The sequence below is a fragment of the Salarias fasciatus genome, chromosome 5 (assembly GCF_902148845.1).
Source record: "Salarias fasciatus chromosome 5, fSalaFa1.1, whole genome shotgun sequence".
NCBI lineage: Eukaryota > Metazoa > Chordata > Actinopteri > Blenniiformes > Blenniidae > Salarias > Salarias fasciatus.
In genome coordinates, this window is record NC_043749.1 from 22,557,437 (window position 1) to 22,578,505 (window position 21,069).

Consider the following 21,069-nt stretch of genomic DNA (forward strand, 5'->3'; position numbering starts at 1 on the left):
CTGTTCGGAGATATCAGATGGATTTTATCCGTGATATTAATGATTCCTGGTATTATTTCAGTTTGCTATCAATTCAAACCAGACCTGTTCATTGGTAAAATGTTGCTCTTCTTTTCAAAAGCTCAGTGTTAATTTGACTGCATCAATAAAAACACTCAGCACTGACCCTTACTTCTTCACAGTTAACTCATTAAATGTTTTTTCTCCTGTATTGAGAGCTGAAAAACATCCACATATTAATGATTTATTTTTATCTGTGACACACTGGCCTCACACTCACATCAATCAAAACGATCTTCAGCACCTCATTTTAATCCTGTGTAGTTCACATCAGAATAACAAGTGCAAGAAGAAGTTGTTCCTGTCAGATCCCAAGAAATAGGTACGATGAATATGTGATGACTTAAATATGTTCAGAAAAGAATTCAGGTTTTTCGTGCAAACATTGTTCATCAAAAATATTCATGTCCAAAAAAAATCCACTCATGAATAATGTGTCAGTATTTCTTTGCAGGCTTCCCTGATCATTTATCCAATCCAGTCCAATCCAAATTTATTTATATAGCACATTTTAACAACTAAAGACAGTTTCCAAAGTGCTGCACAGACAACAAATTCAACATTACACAATAAAAAAGAGATAAATAAAAGATAAAATCAGAATAAAATAACAACAAAAACATAACATCACATAGAAATAGGATTAAAAACCCAAAGGACTGCACAACTCCACGGTGTTAAAAGCCAGAGAATAAAAGTGAGCCTTAAGACGAGACTTAAAACACTCAACTGTGGGAGCTGTTCGGACGTGGAGGGGCAGAGCGTTCCAGAGTTTGGGACCAACCACAGAGAAGGCCCTGTCCCCTCGGTTCTTAAGTCTCGTCTGAGGCATCACGAGCTGGAGCTGGCCTTCAGACCTCAAGGCGCGCTGGGGCTGGTAAATTTGAATGAGGTCCGAGATGTACCGAGGAGCCAGTCCGCTTAAGGCTTTAAACACAAACAATAAAATCTTAAAATCAGATCTGAAACGAACAGGGAGCCAGTGCAAGGACGCTAAAATGGAGGTTATATGATCGTATTTCTTGCTCCCAGTTAAAAGGCCTGCCGCAGAGTTTTGGACTATTTACTATTCTAAAATATATTTTCTGTAACTGACCATATCTAACTGTCAGTATCTTTTATGACCTGGTGTACTGACAAATATTTAACTGTTGATATATGGAGTAGCTTGTATTACAATAAATGAAAGGTCATTTACTGTGGTGCCATTGTTTTTTTGTTTTTTTTTTTTAAATAAGTTGGTTCACGGTGTTTGAAGCATTAACTGGCCACCGATCTCGATGGGAGTTTCTCAAGTTAAACTTTAACTCCAAATGACAGTCGTCGTAGAAACGGATGGATTTATTTGTGATGGCTAAATAAGGGAGTATCAGTTGTAATTATTGATAACAGAATAGTTTGCGTGACACGTGTTTCTCATTTCCACCACTCTTTCAGTAAGTTTCCTCTTCAGATCCCGTCTTTATTCCCGGTGCATGAATGAAACATGAAGAATGATTTATGCAACAATTGGTTCTCATGAACAAAACACTATTTACCACAAACTGATAATGTACTTTAATACAACAGAAGATAAACTAAAATGTGATCTAAACCTTTTTTTTTTTTTTTTTCATTTGGAGTCGGGCCCTGTTTAAACTTGGTGTCTTCAGGTCAAAGGTTTGAATCTATTGTCCGAAGCGACTCTGTGAGACGGTTTTCTCTGGTTTCTCACACTCTGTGCTTTTGCTGTTTTCACCAGACAAACAGAAGTGTGTGTGATAATGCATCACATGAGATACAATGAACAACCTTTACAAGGAGGGAAATGATTACCATCACACATTTTACAGTTAAAAAACACAAAAAGAGAAATACAGCAGTTTTGTGGATGAAGCATGTTTGAAGTTGGTCATTTTGATTTGATTGCTGAAACTGCTGAATGAAGCAGGAGTTTGTTGTGGTGCTGATCACCCCTCCTGATGAAAAATGTTGATTGGACTTCATTGATGTGTTTCGTGATCATTATGTTGAAGAAACGTCACAATAGACATTGCATTTTGTAATCATCTGAAGATGTGGGAGTAAAAAGGTTTGTTTTGTGATCATAAAAGACGTTTGTTAATCTCAAACATTGCAGGCAAGATAAAATATATTCAGCAGATTGTATTTATTTAATTGAACAAAGTACAATGAGCCACAGTGAAACAAAGCTCAACAGGTGATGATACATCACAACAACAACAACTTGTAGACTGCAACAAGACACTCTGTACTCTGAGAGAGTGAAGGAACAACCATCTCTATAAGAGACAATTTACTATATTTGACCATATTAAACACAGTTATTCAAGTTTTTCTCCAAATAGAGATAAATAATTCATTTGAACCTTATAAGACAAACTGAGTATGACCTCAAAACAGATCATGTTGTTTATGAGAAACTGGAGTTTCATCAGTGAACAAACACAAAATTTACAGCCACAAAGAAACAGTGACAGTGTGACATTACAGAAACATAAAAAACAAGACAAACATAGATCTTACAACAGATCCGTTTCATTGATCAATGACAATAAAACCAATTTCACTTTCACTAAATGCCCTAAAATGGACAGAGAAAGGCTTTTTTTGCATCAATATGATCAATAATAATTGATGAGTCACAAATATGACAGTAATAGTGTGTTCAATACACAGTGAAGCTTCAAGGTAATAAAACTTGTTACTATGAAGCAAATGTTTCACAAGGAAGAATTACCATTCTAATCCTACAACAGATCAGGTTTTAGTAACACGAGTCATAAAAAAGACACAGAGTTCAGTCTAAGAGTTTGTTCATTCCACAAAAAAAGACATTTGAATATTTGACCACAGTGATCAATAACAGATGATACAATAGTATCTTTTTGAGGCAGATTGCTCATGCAATCAAATTGGATTCACACAACATGCATGACAAAAACATCTCTTCTTCTTTCTTGATTTGAAAGATATTTTGGCAATAATTTCCTCACGAAATATTATATTGCAAACTCTGCCACAGCAGAAGAATAAGTCCATAAAATGTGACTTGATTCAGTCCAGACATCTTTGACCAATATGGTCTGGTGAGTTTGTCTGCAGCATCTTCAGTGTGTAGGTGTCTACCAGGGCCTCCAGAGGGCGCTGCAGGCTGGACTCTTGTCTTCGGTGCTGCTGGTCTGGACTGTGGAGCTCAGAGGAGAGAAGTCAGCCTCTCCCAGGTTGAGATCAGAGGACGACTGCAGCTTGTTGAAGTGGTTGATCAGTTTCCTGTGCTGCTGGTTCTGCTGCTGCAGCTGTGTCAGGAAGCAAACTGTCATCTCCAGGATGTCTGCTTTCTCCAGCTTGGAGTCTGGCTGCTGTTTGAGGAAGTCTGGACCCAGGAGAGACTTGAGCTGCTCAATGCTGCTGTTGATTCTCTCTCTGCGCAGCTTCTCCACCAGAGGTTTTCTGATCTGCAGAAACAAGGACAGAGTCAGTTATTAACTTGTTGAGCAGCAAAACACCAAGAAAGAAGCACATGTGTGATAGTTGATTGAAAGTTGCTAAATCTTCAGTTTTACCTTGTGGTTGAGAGAGAGAAGGTCCTGAGAGTTGGTGATCGCTGCAGTGATTGTAGGAGCCATGTTTGGATCTCTGTGCTGTTGAGGTCTCTGAAGAGAGAATCTGAAGTGTGCTGGCTGCATCCCTCCTATTTATACTCCTGCATCTCCATGTGAATGTGTGGGTCTGACTCTGGTGGATGTTTCCCACAGTCTGGACCAATCAGAGAGCTTGTTGAGACAATGAGCCATGTGGAGCAGCAACATGCTGCCTTTAATGCTCTGGGGACAATAGATAGATCTCAGGGGAACAGGTGGAGGACTGGATAGAGACTGAGTGCTCTGTATGAATCTGAGAAAGTGGTGACCCTGTAGAGAGAACAGATCTGCTGTTTGATGCTCAGATCAATGATTTTGAATGAACACACTTTAGTCATCTTGTCAGACACATGAGAGATTAACATGTACATTATACAGCAAAATATGAAATTCAAGTAAAAGTTTAACTGTGATGACGAGGAAACAGTTTTGCAGCCAGCACACATGAAATTCATTGAAAATATCAATTTCAGTTGCATTTTTTTCCGAAACAACTTCATTTAATCATGCTTTGTGGTCATAAGTATAACAAGTGAGACTGTGGAGCTTCTTCAGTCTTCACAGCAGACAGACAATCATCGTGCTGCCGTCCAGATGCTCTCGTCATCTGACACGTGCCTCCGAGTTGCTGTGAGTAGCTGGTTGATGTCCGTTTCCCACACTTCCTCGCTGTGCTGTGGTCAATGATCCACAAAAGGACTTCAGTGACAGATGCTGGCTGTGTGTGGTTGTAGTAAAAGAGCATTACATCACCAACCATCTGGAGGGAAACGATCCTATTGGCTGATTGTGACGATGTTGAAATATTCAATCTGTCATTCAACAACTCAAATATTACATTTCTTTTCTTTTGATGTGTTCATTTTTTGTTTATTTACAGAAATAATGTTTTTCTTGTCGTGGCCACAACTTCTTCCAAACCTTGAAATGAATCCAGACTGTGGGGCTGAGAGTTTCTTGGAGGCAGCTGTCTTCTGAAGTGTGCCAAATCCCTCTGGGGAGGAGATGCTGCTGGTGGACTGCTTCTCATTAACTATTGTAACTTTTCTCCAGGGTTTCCCCACACTTTGTCCATTTGGAACAGACAATGATGAAGTTATCTCAACTTATTGGCCCATTAACAAGAAATACTGCAACAACTGACATGTAATCAATACATGTAGAAATCTTCCAGTGCTCCAATTAACAAAAAAGTGGATTTTTAAAGTCGTCTATGGCCTCTTGACTGAGTCATCTGGGATTCTTACACATCAAGCACAGTCAATGACTGTAAATTACACTTTGCAGTATTGTCTGTCATGTATTTGGAGTTGGAGTTTTTATGGAAAAAAATACTTAAGTCAGGCTTCAGGTCTCCTCTGCAGATTCTAATTTTTTTCCGAATCGATCTCAATCAGTTAGGAATACAGCATATGAGCAATCTTGATCTGCTGTACAAGTGTACCATAATACTACTGAAACAAATTCTTGGTCAAATGGAATTTAAAATGTTGTTTGACAGTACCACTTCATTTATTAAATTCATATTGAAATGATGGATATACATTTTATAGTTTGCATTTTAGATTAAACTTGTTGCTGCTGTTGGTCTCCTCCACACGATTCTCATTTCACTTGAATCAAGTGGATCAAACAACAGTTTTGGATGAGAAAAGTCCCAAAGTGTTCTCCCTCTGAAGTTTATCAGAGCACGCGACATTTAAAACCTTCAGTACTTTGTTTGTTTCCTTGAAGACAGAATCTTGTAGTGTGGCAGTTTGAAAGACGTCACCCTGCTGGGAGCCTCGCTTCCTCATAACCAGCATCCCTCCAGGTTAAAGGTCTGGATCTGTTGTCCCTCTGCGGCTCTGTGAGTGACTTCTCTCTGCTTTCCCACACTCTGTCCTTTCACTGCTTTCATTGGAGGAACAATAGAAGTGTGTCTGATTATGCATCATATTAGTCTGAATGAGAAACCTCTTCACAGAGGAAAATGATTACTCTTACACACTTAACAAACACAAACATCTCAATAGGAGAATTCTAACAAAGTTCTTGATCAAAAAAGAAACTTCAATGTCAGTATTTCCTTTTTTATGTGCAGTATATACATTATTTTACTCTATTAACCAGAGTGACATAAAATCCATTAACTCTCTTCTTCAGAAGTCTTTAAATATAGATATGAAAAGTGACTTTTTGTGATCTACTTTCTGTGTTGTAGTTTGCCATCATCTGTGTGAAGAATTAAGGGAAATAATGTAAGTTGTATCTTATTCTGTGGTATTATGTTGTATATTATTGTTGAATATTATACTGTATATTATGTTGTATATTATGTGTTGAAAGAAGGTTGTCAATCAAACATCTGAGCAAGGAGCAAAATATATTCAGCAGGTAGTATTTTTTATTCATTTGAACAAAATACAAAGAGCCACAGTGAAACGAAGCTCAACAACAGGTGATGATACATCACATTAACAAAAACAACTTGTAGACTGTAACAAGACACTCTGTACTCTGAGAGAGTGAATGAACAACCGTCTCTATAAGAGACAATTTACTGTATTTGACCATATTAAACACAGTTATTCAACTTTTTCTCCAAATGGAGGTAAATTAGTCATTTAAAGTTACAAGGCAAACTGAGTTTGACCTCAAAACAGATCATGTTGTTCATGAGAAACTGGAGTTTCATCAGTGAACAAACACAAAATTTACAGCCACAAAGAAACAGTGACAGTGTGACATTACAGAAACATTTAAAACATTTAAAAAAACAAGACAAACATAAATCTTAAAACAGATCCGTTTCATTGATCAATGACATTAAAACAAATTTCACTTTAACTAAATGCCCTAAAATGGACAGAGAAAGGCTTTTTTCATCAGTATGATCAATAATAATTAACGAGTCACAAATATGACTGTAATACTGTGTTCAATACACAGTGAAGCTTCAAGGTAATAAAACTTATTACTATGAAGCAAATGTTTCACAAGGAAGAATTCACTTTTGGATCCTACAACAGATCAGGTTTCAGTAACACGAGTCATAAAAAAGACACAGAGTTCAGTCTAAGAGTTTGTTAATTCCACAAAAAAAGACATTTGAAAATTTGACCACAGTGATCAATAACAGATGATACAATAGTATCTTTTGAGGCAGATTGCTCATGCAATCAAATTGGATTCACACAACATGCATGACAAAATCCCTTTTGTGATTTGAAGGATATTTTGGAAATAATTTCCTCAGGAAATATTATATTGCAAACTCTGCAAAAGCAGAAGAATAAGTCCATAAAATGTGACTTAATTCAGTCCAGAGATCTTTGACCAATATGGTCTGGTGAGTTTGTCCGCAGCATCTTCAGTGTGTAGGTGTCTACCAGGGCCTCCAGAGGGCGCTGCAGGCTGGACTCTTGTCTTTGGTGCTGCTGGTCTGGACTGTGGAGCTCAGAGGAGAGAAGTCAGCCTCTCTCAGGTTGAGATCAGAGGACGACTGCAGCTTGTTGAAGTGGTTGATCAGTTTCCTGTGCTGCTGGTTCTGCTGCTGCAGCTGTGTCAGGAAGCAAACTGTCATCTCCAGGATGTCTGCGTTCTCCAGCTTGGAGTCTGGCTGCTGTTTGAGGAAGTCTGGACCCAGGAGAGACTTGAGCTGCTCGATGCTGCTGTTGATTCTCTCTCTGCGCAGCTTCTCCACCAGAGGTTTTCTGATCTGCAGAAACAAGGACAGAGTCAGTTATTAACTTGTTGATCAGCAAAACGCCAAGAAAGAAGCACATGTGTGATGGTTGATTGAAAGTTGCTGAATCTTCAGTTTACCTTGTGGTTGAGAGAGAGAAGGTCCTGAGAGTTGGTGATCGCTGCAGTGATTGTAGGAGCCATGTTTGGATCTCTGTGCTGTTGAGGTCTCTGAAGAGAGAATCTGAAGTGTGCTGGCTGCATCCCTCCTATTTATACTCCTGCATCTCCATATGAATGTGTGGGTCTGACTCTGGTGGATGTTTCCCACAGTCTGGACCAATCAGAGAGCTCGTTGAGACAGTGAGCCATGTGGAGCAGCAACATGCTGCCTTTAATGCTCTGGGGAAAATAGATAGATCTCAGGGGACCAGGTGGAGGACTGGATAGAGACTGAGTGCTCTGTATGAATCTGAGAAAGTGGTGACCCTGTAGAGAGAACAGATCTGCTGTTTGATGCTCAGATCAATGATTTTGACTGAACACAATTTCTTTATCCCACACATGAGAGATTAACATGTATATTATACAGCAAAATATGAGATTCAAGTAAAAGTTTAACTGTGATGACGAGGAAACAATGTTTCATCCATCGTACGTGAAATTCATTGAAAATATCAATTTCAATTATTTTTTTTATGAGAAACAACCTCATTTAATCATTATTTTGTGTGAAAGTTTGCTTTCTTGTTAATAGCATCACAACTCAGGCTGTGGAGTTACTTCAGTCTTCACAGCAGACAGACAATCATCGTGCTGCCGTCCAGATGCTCTCATGTCATCTGACACGTGCCTCCCAGTTGCTGTGAGTAGCTGGTTGATGTCCGTTTCCCACACTTCCTCTCTGTGCTGTGGTCAATGATCCACAAAAGGACTTCAGTGACAGATGCTGGCTGTGTGTGGTTGTAGTAAAAGAGCATTACATCACCAACCATCTGGAGGGAAACGATCCTATTGGCTGATTCTGACAATGTTGAAATATTCAATCTGTCATTCAAATACTCAAATATTACATTTCTTTCCTTGTGATGTGTTCATTTTTTGTTTATTTACAGAAATAATGATTCTCTTGTCGTGGCCACAACTTCTTCCAAACCTTGAAATGAATCCAGACTGTGGGGCTGGGAGTTTCTTGGAGGCAGCTGTCTTCTGAAGTGTGCCAAATCCCTCTGGGGAGGAGCTGCTGCTGGTGGACTGCTTCTCATTAACTATTGTAACTTCTCTCCAGGGTTTCCCCACACTTTGACCATTTAGAACAGGCAATGATGAAGTTATCTCAACTTATTGGCCCATTAACAAGAAATACTGCAACAACTGACATGTAATCAATACATGTAGAAATCTTCCAGTGCTCCAATTAACAAAAAAGTGGATTTTTAAAGTCGTCTATGGCCTCTTGACTGAGTCATCTGGGATTCTTACACATCAAACACAGTCAGTGACTGTAAATTACACTTTGCAGTATTGTCTGTCATGTGTTTGGAGTTGAGTTTTTCAGGAAAAAAATACTTTAGTCAGGCTTCAGGTCTCCTCTGCAGATTCTAATTTTTTTCTGAATCGATCTCAATCAGTTAGGAATACAGCATATGAGCAAACTTGATCTGCTGTACAAGTGTACCATTATACGACTGAAACAAATTCTTAGTTAAATGGAATTAAAAATGTTGTTTGACAGTCCCACTTCATTTATTAAATTCATATTGAAATGATGGATATACATTTTATTGTTTGCATTTTTGATGAAACCTGTTGCTGCTCTTGGTCTCCTCCAAACGATTCTCATTTCACTTGAATCAAGTGGATCAAATAACATTTTTGGATGAGAAAAGTCCCAAAGTGTTCTCCCTCTGAAGTTTATCAGAGCACGAGACATTTAAAACCTTCAATACTTTATGTTATGTTTGTTTCTTTGAAGACAGAATCTTGTGCGGCATTTTGAAAGACGTCACCCTGCTGGGAGCCTCGCTTCCTCATAACCAGCATCCCTCCAGGGCAAAGGTCTGGATCTGTTGTCCCTCTGCGGCTCTGTGAGTGACTTCTCTCTGCTTTCCCACACTCTGTCCTTCCACCGCTTTCATTGGAGGAACAAAAGAAGTGTGTCTGATTATGCATCGCATTTGTCGCAATGAGAAACGTCTTCCCAGAAACATCTCAATAGAAAACTTCTAACAAAGTTCTTGAAAAAGAAAGAAACTTCAATTTCAGTTTGTACTTTTTTGTGTGAAGTATATACATTCTTGCTCTATATTACACAGAGTGACATAAAATCCATTAAATCTCTTCCTCAGAAGTCTTTATTGAGCTGTGCTTTGGTTGTTTTCATGTCAAAATGATGCACAGAAGAGGCAGTTTTTGCAAACAATGAGTCTGCTTCAGTGTACTGATTTACAGTTATTTCATTCCTATAAATGTTTTCATATCTTGTTTTCCAGTTATTGCAAGTAATATAATTAAAAGAGGGATGGTGATTCTTACTGTCAAGACTCTGCCAAGACCGAATTTGTCCATATTAGTTCAAGCTGGCCCCAAATCTTCATGGTCCTCACATTAGTCCATCCACTGGATGTGTTAAAAGAATGACATGTCAACGCAAATAATGTCGAATCAGCAGCTGCTCCAAAGTTTTCCGTGGCCAAATGGAGAAAGAGTTCCCATTTTATAAGAGTATTATCTAAAGTCTGATGTTAAAACAAGTCACAGAGTGGCCAAGTATAGTAAACTGTACAAGGAATTTGCTTTGGTGGTGCAAACAGAAAGAAAAAGAAAGAACAGATTAAAAAGACACAAGTGTAAAATATGAATAGAGGGAATTCAGAGGGAAAGAATGAATATCTTATGTAACTGTTTAGATGTATTTTTGTCCCCACAATGGTGTACGAAAGCACAAAGTAAACTTTTATCATGAAAACAAGAATGTTTGGATGTAACAGCTGATCAGTTTGGGGTTTTTGAGTTACTGAATGGATGCACGGTTTATTGAACAGGCTGTGTCTTGAAAGGTACTACTGTATTATTTGTGAGTGATCGTCATGGTGGAAGATTCAGATGTCCTATTTATGGACAGGTCGCTCGTGCAATAAATAAAGTGTTTTCTTTGTCAAGACGACAGAAAACATTTCTCAGGAAATCCTGGATTGGAAACATAAAGACTTCTCAAATCACAGGACAGAAAGTCCATTAAATGTGACTTAATCCTGTCCAGTAATGGTTGGTCAATATTTAAATATAGATTTGAAAAGTGACTTCAGATTAATGGACCTCTCTTTAACAACTTTCTGCCATATTTCCTGCTGAACCTGCAGGTGTGTGATTGTTTGAATGTGTGGGTCTCACTCTGGTGGCTGTTCCCCACAGTCTGGACCAATCAGAGATCACAGTGAAGCGACCCGGAGAGCTCAGCGAAGTGCTGAAAGTGTGTAAAGTCTTGTTTTTTATTCCATTCTGCAGACAGAAAGCGACAAGTCTGCTGAAAGAAATCAAAGCAACACACACACATACTTCAAGAAAACCTGTTATTGTTGTTGTTCAGGTTATTCTAATGAAATATGATTTTAAATTAAAAAAAAAAAGTCTTCATTCCTTCCACCCTCGAGTTGAAATCCTGTGGATAACCTGATAAAGTGTCCCTGCTGGCTCCAGCACGTTGAATAAAATATTAATAAAATGAGCTGAGATGACACCCGCAACAACTTCAAACAATTTCCAAGTTCAGTTTAGTAACTCAACTTCTAACATTTAAACTCGACTGCTCAGTGTGTTTGATTCTCTGAGAGTTCAAAAAAGGATGAAAAGTTTTTTTTTTTATTTTATTTTAAATAAATGTACTTCAATGAAAAATTGGAATAACGTCTGTTTTTCATTAAGATAAGAAACAACAAAGAAGCACCTGATTGGTCAGTCATGAGTCCCCTCTGTCCAATCAGCAGCTGCCCTCGAGGTCATGTTGACTTGTTTACCTGCTCCGCCTCCAGCCAGCAGCCGGAGCTCACGGTGTAGCCGGTGCTGCAGTGTTTTCTGACTCCCCAGAAAAATCCGACTCCCTCTTCAAGTGAACGCGCGCGGCTTAGGGTTCACTTTGTGGCCTCTTCACCCAGTTTTCCGTTGTACAATTACTGCAGTTTATGAAGACGAAATTTGTGGGGGAGTCAGTTTGTTAACCAGCCATCAAAATGCAATTCTCCCCACAGTTTCTCCCCTATAAAGACTGCATACTTTATACTTCTACAGTGGCAGCAGAGATCAGGATGTGCATGCTGAGAAAGTTTGGAGGCTTTCCACTTTATCACACAAGTTAATTCTTTTCTTCATTTTAGTGAAACAGTCAGAAAGTGACTGATAGTGAGATGTTGTTGTTATAATTTGTGGTTATCTTCAGTGTGGCTTTCAGGCTCCATCAACTTTATATCATCTGAAGGCTGTAGATGTTATTCCCGCTGAGCTGAGGTAGGACAGGGTCGTGTTGGTTCACCAAAAGTCCCAACCTCTCGGGGTCAAATTTCAAAGATCAAGCTCAGGGACAGCTTCCTGAGATGCTGCTCAGCTGTGAACAGAGGATGTTCTACTGCGTTGAAACAGAGGGTACTACCGACTCCTGCAGCATCACGGTATTTCCCATTTCTACTTGAAGTCTTCCATCTTGGCAGTTTTTGTTTTAAACTCGTTGTCTATAATTGTCTCTTCAGACCGCAGAAGAAAATTTCAGTATGACGGAGCTTCCATTAAAGGAGAGTAAGAAGAAAGCCTCAGCCTCCCTGGATGACTTGTGAATGTAAGAGCACATTTTAATGGTCCACTTGACATGTTTGGAAATGCTGTCTCCTCTTCCTCAGCTTCACTGTCCTCACTGTAGAGCCAGAGTCGCTTCAGAGTAAAGGACTGGATCTCCTGTCCCCCGGTGGCTCTGTGAGTGACTTTTCTCTGGTTCACTGGAGGATCAATAGAAGTGTTTCTCATTGTGCATCATATTAGACACTTAAGAGACACATTAAATTGTATGTTTGAATTCTCACACAATCAAACTCATTTTGCAATTTCCTGTTTGGGCCATTTAGTGCAAAAAGCTATTTGCTGTTTTGTTTTAGGGACAGTGCAACTGGCCAAAACAAAGGAGGCTGAAGTGGAGGAGCCGGAGCTCAGGATATTGATGTTTTCATTGGGACTAACCAGAATGGACAGGATTAAGAATGACAACTTTGTGATCTACTTTCTGTGTTGTAGTTTGTAATCATCTGTGTGAAGAATTAAGGGAAATAATGTAAGTTGTATATTATTCTGTTATATTATTGTTGTATATTATATATTATGTTGCATATTATGTGTTGGAAGAAGGTTGTCAATCAAACATCTGAGCAAGGAGCAAAATATATTCAGCAGAAAGTGGTTTTTATTCATGTGAGCAAAGTACAAAGAGCCACAGTGAAACGAAGCTCAACAACAGGTGATGATACATCACAACAACAACTTGTAGACTGTAACAAGACACTCTGTACTCTGAGAGAGTGAAGGAACAACCGTCTCTATAAGAGACAATTTACTGTATTTGACCATATTAAACACAGTTATTCAACTTTTTCTCCAAATGGAGGTAAATTAGTCATGTAAAAGTCATAAGACAAACTTAGTATGACCTCAAAAGAGATCATGTTGTTTATGAGAAACTGGAGTTTCATCAGTGAACAAACACAAAATTTACAGCCACAAAGAAACAGTGACAGTGTGACATTACAGAAACATTTAAAACGTTTAAAAAAACAAGACAAACATAAATCTTAAAACAGATCCGTTTCATTAATCAGTGACATCAAAACCAATTTCACTTTCACTAAATGCCCTAAAATGGACAGAGAAAGGCTTTTTTCATCAGTATGATCAATAATAGTTAACGAGTCACAAATATGACTGTAATACTGTGTTCAATACACAGTGAAGCTTCAAGGTAATAAAACTTGTTACTATGAAGCAAATGTTTCACAAGGAACAATTAACATTTGGATCCTACAACAGATCAGGTTTCAGTAGCACGAGTCATAAAAAGGACACAGAGTTCAATCTAACAGTTTGTCCAAAAAATACATTTGAATATTTGACCACAGTGATCAATAACAGATGATACAATAGTATCTTTTGAGGCAGATTGCTCATGCAATCAAATTGGATTCACACAACGTGCACGACAAAAGAAAGATGTTCTTTCTTGATTCGAAAGATATTTTGGCAATGATTTCCCCAGGAAATATTATATTGCAAACTCTGCCAAAGCAGAGAACAAGTCCATAAAATGTGACTTGATTCAGTCCAGAGATCTTTGACCAATATGGTCTGGTGAGTTTGCGGCGTCTTCAGTGTGTAGGTGTCTACCAGGGCCTCCAGAGGGCGCTGCAGGCTGGACTCTTGTCTTTGGTGCTGCTGGTCTGGACTGTGGAGCTCAGAGGAGAGAAGTCAGCCTCTCTCAGGTTGAGATCAGAGGACGACTGCAGCTTGTTGAAGTGGTTGATCAGTTTCCTGTGCTGCTGGTTCTGCTGCTGCAGCTGTGTCAGGAAGCAAACTGTCATCTCCAGGATGTCTGCTTTCTCCAGCTTGGAGTCTGACTGCTGTTTGAGGAAGTCTGGACCCAGGAGAGACTTGAGCTGCTCGATGCTGCTGTTGATTCTCTCTCTGCGCAGCTTCTCCACCAGAGGTTTTCTGATCTGCAGAAACAAGGACAGAGTCAGTTATTAACTTGTTGAGCAGAAAAACACCAAGAAAGAAGCACATGTGTGATAGTTGATTGAAAGTTGCTGAATCTTCAGTTTACCTTGTGGTTGAGAGAGAGAAGGTCCTGAGAGTTGGTGATCGCTGCAGTGATTGTAGGAGCCATGTTTGGATCTCTGTGCTGTTGAGGTCTCTGAAGAGAGAATCTGAAGTGTGCTGGCTGCATCCCTCCTATTTATACTCCTGCATCTCCATGTGAATGTGTGGGTCTGACTCTGGTGGATGTTACCCACAGTCTGGACCAATCAGAGAGCTCGTTGAGACAATGAGCCATGTGGAGCAGCAACATGCTGCCTTTAATGCTCTGGGGACAATAGAGAGATCTCAGGGGAACAGGTGGAGGACTGGATAGAGACTGAGTGCTCTGTATGAATCTGAGAAAGTGGTGACCCTGTAGAGAGAACAGATCTGCTGTTTGATGCTCAGATCAATGATTTTGACTGAACACACTTTCGTTATCCCACAAATGAGAGATTAACATGTACATTATACAGCAAAATATGAGATTCAAGTAAAAGTTTAACTGTGATGAAGAGGAAACAATTTTTCATCCATCGTACGTGAAATTCATTGAAAATATCAATTTCAATTATTTTATTTTATCAGAAACAACCTCATTTAATCATTATTTTGTGTGAAAGTTTTCTTTCTTGTTAATAGCATAAAAACTCAGGCTGTGGAATTACTTCAGTCTTCACAGCAGACAGACAATCTTCATGCTGCCGTCCAGATGCTCTCATGTCATCTGACACGTGCCTCCTCGTTGCTGTGAGTAGCTGGTTCATGTCCGTTTCCCACACTTCCTCGCTGTGCTGTGGTCAATGATCCACAAAAGGACTTCAGTGACAGGTGCTGGCTGTGTGTGGTTGTAGTAAAAGAGCATTACATCACCAACCATCTGGAGGGAAACGATCCTATTGGCTGACTCTGAATTTTTTTGAAATTTAAAAAAAAAAAAGAGTAAAATTTCTACAAAAACCATTAAAATGTTTGTCAAGATACTGTCAATGAAGTCTGAGGGCTGAGTCATAGTCACAGTTTTGACCATTAAACAGAATGTAAGTGAAATTGGAAGTTTAGTTGGGAGGCAGCTGTTTCCTGAAGTGTGCCAAATCCCTTTGGGAAATAAAGGGCTGCTGGTGGAGTGGATTTCTTTGACAGTTATTTCTGCTCTCCAGAGTTTCCCCACACGTTGTTCACTAGGATAAAACAGGCGTACTCATGCAATGTGATTTAAGGATTGAGATTCTGTCTGACCCAAGCAGTGTTTCTCACCCAAATTTTCCACTTTTTTTTTTTATTTGACTTGAATAATGGACTTTAGAGTTGCACAGAACGTGACTTTATTCCTAAACTCGAACCCATCATGGCACAGAGCTGCCCATCAGCAGCAGTCAGTTGTAGTTAGCTTTGTGAAAACGTGTTTTGAGTGTGAACATTAGAAAATGGAGGTTTCAGCCGAGTTACCGACAGGAAAGTTTAGTTATTAACGCCAGCCGCCGCTTTCACTTGAGGATCGGGAGAGATGAGGATTCGCTGGAGGACCGGGCCGCTCATTGGTTGGAGGCCGCAGCCCGAGACTTCACTGTGGGACCCGCGACCTGCCCCATGTCGCCCTGCTTTGTTGCTGTTGTTATCCGAGGTTTCCTACTCTGCTCACCTGTTTCTTCATCATTTTCTGAATCGTGGAAGAGTGAGTAAGGAGTTTATTCTCGCTCTGAGACATGGAGCGTCTTTGCTTGTGTAGGAGATATGTTTAATGTCCACCATTTAAAGGTTCCATGCTATGCAGAATTCTCTTTAGAAAAGTTTTTCAACCATCAAATGTGTCCTCAGCCTGTCTATAGCCCCTGAGAGTAAGTCTTGTCTTCTCGTTGTCTTGTTTGCTCCCTTTGTGAAAACGTCAGCTCCATAGCGGTGCTGAGGAAAAAAGCTCAGTGCTGCACTTGACTAGCAACTCCCCACAGTGAGTCAGAGCCAGTGTAACTGTCCATGGTGCTGATCATCTTGACAACAATTTGCCACAGCTGTCCATGTAACTGTGGTGCTGAACACAGAGCGCAAAGGCTCGCTGCGTGGCGGCAGCATTTGAACAACTGTCCTGCGGCCTGCATCACACAACTCCAAATGTGGCCTCCCTCTCTGGGTTGGCGCTGATGAAGCTCCTCATTAGGCTGCCAATGTCCACACTGTCCAAAATATCTCCATGGACATGCATGAGAGCAAGGTGCATCAGTCTCTTTTGTGTCATAGTTGTCCGTAACCATGTCTTCAGGCGGTGCAGAGTGGAAAATGTTCTCTCTGATGATGTAGCTGAGATAGGGAGGCATAGGCATAGATGAGGTTTTTGACTTTTTTGAAAACAGCCCTCGTTTGTGGATGGAGTTTAGACATATTGGCAGCTATGTCCTGTGCGGTGTTACCGGGAGAGCTGCTGAAGACTTCTCTGATCACTTCTAGCTGCGTCTCCAGTTGGTCCCTGTCAAAGTGCAATAAATTTTAGAGCCAGAGTCGCTTCAGAGTAAAGGACTGGATCTCCTGTCCCTCGGCGGCTCTGTGAGTGACTGTTCTCTGGTGTTCCACACTCTGTCCTTTCACTGGAGGATCAATAGAAGTGTTTCTCATTGTGCATCATATTACATACTTAAGAGAAACATTAAAGTGTATGTTTTGAATTCTCACACAATCAAACTCATTTTGCAATTTCCTGTTTGGGCCATTTAGTGCAAAAAGCTATTTGCTGTTTTGATTTAGAGACAGTGCAACTGGCCAAAACAAAGGTGGCCGAACTGGAGGAGCCGGAGCTCAGGATTTTTGATGTTTTCATTGGGAATAAGCAGAATGGACAGGATTAAGAATGATAATTTTGTTTGTGATCAACTTTCTGTTTTGGAGTTTGTAATGATTCGTGTGAAGAATTAAGGGGAATAATATATGTTACCAAGAAAGAATGCTGTCAGTCAGACATCTGAGCAAATAGCTAAATATATTCAGCAGATAGTATTTATTGAATTGAACAAAGTACAATGATCCACATTGATTGAAACAATGTTCAACAACAGGTGATGATACATCAGAACAACAACTTGTAGACTGTAAGAAGACACTCTGTACTCAGAGAGTGAAGGAACAGGCGTCTATATAAGAGACAATTTACTGTATTTGACCATATTAAACACAGTTATTCAACTTTTTATCCAAATGGAGATAAATAATTCATTTGAACGTTATAAGACAAAGTTAGTATGACCTCAAAACAGATCATGTTGTTAAAAGAAACTGGAGTTTCATCAGTAAACACAAGCGAAATGTATAGCCACAAAGAAACAGTGACAGTGTGACATTACAGAAACATAAAAAACAAGACAAACATAGATCTTAAAACAGATCCGTTTCATTGATCATTGACAATAAAACCAATTTCACTTTCACTAAATGCCCTAAAATGGACAGAGAAAGGCTTTTTTCATCAGTATGATCAATAATAGTTAACGAGTCACAAATATGACTGTAATACTGTGTTCAATACACAGTGAAGCTTCAAGGTAATAAAACTTGTTACGATGAAGCAAATGTTTCACAGGGAAGAATTCACTTTTGGATCCTACAACAGATCAGGTTTCAGTAGCACGAGTCATAAAAAGGACACAGAGTTCAATCTAAGAGTTTGTCCAAAAAAGACATTTGAATATTTGACCACAGTGATCAATAACAGATGATACAATAGTATCTTTTGAGGCAGATTGCTCATGCAATCAAATTGGATTCACACAACATGCATGACAAAAAAAATCTCTTGTTTTGTGATTTGAAAGATATTTTGGCAATAATTTCCTCAGGAAATATTATATTGCAAACTGCCAAAGCAGACAACCAAGTCCATAAAATGTGACTTAATTCAGTCCAGAGATCTTTGACCAATATGTTCTGGTGAGTTTGTCTGCAGCATCTTCAGTGTGTAGGTGTCTACCAGGGCCTCCAGAGGGCGCTGCAGGCTGGACTCTTGTCTTTGGTGCTGCTGGTCTGGACTGTGGAGCTCAGAGGAGAGAAGTCAGCCTCTCTCAGGTTGAGATCAGAGGACGACTGCAGCTTGTTGAAGTGGTTGATCAGTTTCCTGTGCTGCTGGTTCTGCTGCTGCAGCTGTGTCAGGAAGCAAACTGTCATCTCCAGGATGTCTGCTTTCTCCAGCTTGGAGTCTGGCTGCTGTTTGAGGAAGTCTGGACCCAGGAGAGACTTGAGCTGCTCGATGCTGCTGTTGATTCTCTCTCTGCGCAGCTTCTCCACCAGAGGTTTTCTGATCTGCAGAAACAAGGACAGAGTCAGTTATTAACTTGTTGAGCAGCAAAACACCAAGAAAGAAGCACATGTGTGATAGTTGATTGAAAGTTGCTGAATCTTCAGTTTACCTTGTGGTTGAGAGAGAGAAGGTCCTGAGAGTTGGTGATCGCTGCAGTGATTGTAGGAGCCATGTTTGGATCTCTGTGCTGTTGAGGTCTCTGAAGAGAGAATCTGAAGTGTGCTGGTTGCATCCCTCCTATTTATACTCCTGCATCTCCATGTGAATGTGTGGGTCTGACTCTGGTGGATGTTTCCCACAGTCTGGACCAATCAGAGAGCTCGTTGAGACAATGAGCCATGTGGAGCAGCAACATGCTGCCTTTAATGCGCTGGGGACAATAGAGAGATCTCAGGGGAACAGGTGGAGGACTGGATAGAGACTGAGTACTCTGTATGAATCTGAGAAAGTGGCGACCCTGTAGAGCAGGGGTCCTCAAATACAAATCTTGAAGGTCAACATTTGTTTTTTACATACAAGCATGGGTCCGGGCTTCAGTGCCCTGTGGGAGCGGGGGCGGGGGCGATACCGAGGGATGCCGAGTAGTGCCGAGCAGTGTGGTGCAACGGAACGCGCCACAGAGCGGGGTGGCGCAGAACGGTGCTCACACAGAACATGGAGCGTTTAAAGGGTTTTTTTTTTCTTTTTTTCTTTTTTTCATACATTTGCCCTGGGTCCGCAGCAAGGTGACCGGACCGCGGTCTGCTAATTGAGGAACCCGGCATCCCTCCAAACACAAGAGAGATTGACATGTATATTATACAGCAAAATATGATATTCAAGAAAAAGTTTAATTGTGATGAAGAGGAAACAATTTTTCATCCATCACACATGAAATTCATTAAAAATATCAATTTCAATTATATTTTTTATCAGAAACAACCTCATTTAATCATTATTTTCTGAGAGAGTTTGCTTTATTGTTAATAGCATAACAACTCAGGCTGTGGAGTTACTTCAGTCTTCACAGCAGACAGACAATCATCGTGCTGCCGTCCAGATGCTCTCATGTCATCTGACACGTGTCTCCTAGTTGCTGTGAGTAGCTGGTTGATGTCCGTTTCCCACACTTCCTCGCTGTGCTGTGGTCAATGATCCACAAAAGGACTTCAGTGACAGATGCTGGCTGTGTGTGGTTGTAGTAAAAGAGCATTACATCACCAACCATCTGGAGGGAAACGATCCTATTGGCTGATTCTGACAATGTTGAAATATTCAATCTGTCATTCAAAAAACTCAAATATTACATTTCTTTTCTTGTGATGTGTTCATTTTATGTTTATTTACAGAAATAATGTTTTTCTTGTCGTGGCCACAACTTCTTCCAAACCTTGAAATGAATCCAGACTGTGGGGCTGGGAGTTTCTTGGAGGCAGCTGTCTTCTGAAGTGTGCCAAATCCCTCTGGGGAGGAGCTGCTGCTGGTGGACTGCTTCTCATTAACTATTGTAACTTCTCTCCAGGGTTTCCCCACACTTTGTCCATTTGGAACAGACAATGATAAAGTTATCTCAACTTATTGGCCCATTAACAAGAAATACTGCAACAACTGACATGTAATCAATACATGTAGAAATCTTCCAGTGCTCCAATTAACGAAAAAGTGGATTTTTAAAGTCGTCTATGGCCTCTTGACTGAGTCATCTGGGATTCTTACACATCAAACACAGTCAGTGACTGTAAATTACACTTTGCAGTATTGTCTGTCATGTGTTTGGAGGTGGAGTTTTTATGGAAAAAAATGCTTAAGTCAGGCTTCAGGTCTCTTCTGCAGATTCAAATTTTTTTCTGAATCAATCTCAATCAGTTCGGAATACAGCATATGAGCAATCTTGATCTGCTGTACAAGTGTACCATTATACGACTGAAAAAAATTCTTGGTCAAATGAAATTAAAATTATTGTTTGACAATACAATTTTATGTATTAAAGGTGCATTAAGGAGTTTTACAACCTTAAAAATACTTATTTTCCACCATAAATATGTTACACATTTTTAATAATGTGTACAATGTGCCCTGACATATTCATTACAAGTACCTCTAACAGCGCCAAATTGTCACTTGAAAGTTGCAGTGCCGGTCCGGCACCAGAATTTTTTTGGGGAGAAATTGAAAGGAATGATGTAATGTGCGCTCCGGCTTGTTCAGTTTCGTTTTGTCCGCCATTACTCCGCCAGATGCTTAGTGAGCAACAACTGAGCAGGAGCTTCCAGAAATTAAGAAAAGACTGGCTTCTGGCACTGCCACAACTCCAGCACAGACTCCACCAGGTAAAAGAAACTTAAATCTTACTTGAGTGCTTCTAAACGAGCGAAGATGGAGTTCCCCTCTTCCGTGCACGCGAGCCACAGGGACGAGTTTTCACTAAGCTGCATTACACCCAAGGCCTGCAGGGGGCGATGTTTCGCATAAAACGTGCAAACTCCTTAAGGCACCTTTAAATTCTTATTAAAATTATGGATATACATTTTATAGTTAGCATATTAGATTAAACTTGTTGCTGCTGTTGGTCTCCTCCAAATGATTCTCATTTCACTTGAATCAAGTGGATCA

At 40.0% G+C, this 21,069-nt stretch overlaps 4 protein-coding genes across 4 annotated transcripts; all 4 read right to left on the reverse strand.

Annotated features, from left to right (window-relative positions):
• Positions 1 to 3,185: 3,185 nt before the first annotated feature.
• Positions 3,186 to 3,713, reverse strand: LOC115388063 (transcription factor HES-5-like). Its single transcript, XM_030091000.1, has 2 exons — positions 3,627 to 3,713; positions 3,186 to 3,518 (listed from the first exon to the last, which is right to left on the reverse strand). The coding sequence occupies exons 1-2, from the start codon at positions 3,687 to 3,689 to the stop codon at positions 3,186 to 3,188; spliced, it is 396 nt and encodes a 131-aa protein (XP_029946860.1). The 5' UTR covers positions 3,690 to 3,713.
• Positions 3,714 to 7,071: 3,358 nt separating this feature from the next.
• LOC115388060 (transcription factor HES-5-like) lies at positions 7,072 to 7,598 on the reverse strand. Its single transcript, XM_030090997.1, has 2 exons — positions 7,512 to 7,598; positions 7,072 to 7,404 (listed from the first exon to the last, which is right to left on the reverse strand). Exons 1-2 carry the CDS (start codon positions 7,572 to 7,574, stop codon positions 7,072 to 7,074), a joined length of 396 nt encoding a protein of 131 aa, XP_029946857.1. The 5' UTR covers positions 7,575 to 7,598.
• Positions 7,599 to 13,783: 6,185 nt separating this feature from the next.
• LOC115388062 (transcription factor HES-5-like) lies at positions 13,784 to 14,310 on the reverse strand. The gene is made up of 2 exons (XM_030090999.1): positions 14,224 to 14,310; positions 13,784 to 14,116 (listed from the first exon to the last, which is right to left on the reverse strand). Exons 1-2 carry the CDS (start codon positions 14,284 to 14,286, stop codon positions 13,784 to 13,786), a joined length of 396 nt encoding a protein of 131 aa, XP_029946859.1. The 5' UTR covers positions 14,287 to 14,310.
• Positions 14,311 to 18,121: 3,811 nt separating this feature from the next.
• LOC115388058 (transcription factor HES-5-like) lies at positions 18,122 to 18,681 on the reverse strand. Its single transcript, XM_030090995.1, has 2 exons — positions 18,587 to 18,681; positions 18,122 to 18,479 (listed from the first exon to the last, which is right to left on the reverse strand). Exons 1-2 carry the CDS (start codon positions 18,647 to 18,649, stop codon positions 18,147 to 18,149), a joined length of 396 nt encoding a protein of 131 aa, XP_029946855.1. The 5' UTR covers positions 18,650 to 18,681; the 3' UTR covers positions 18,122 to 18,146.
• Between the last annotated feature and the right edge of the window lie 2,388 nt (positions 18,682 to 21,069).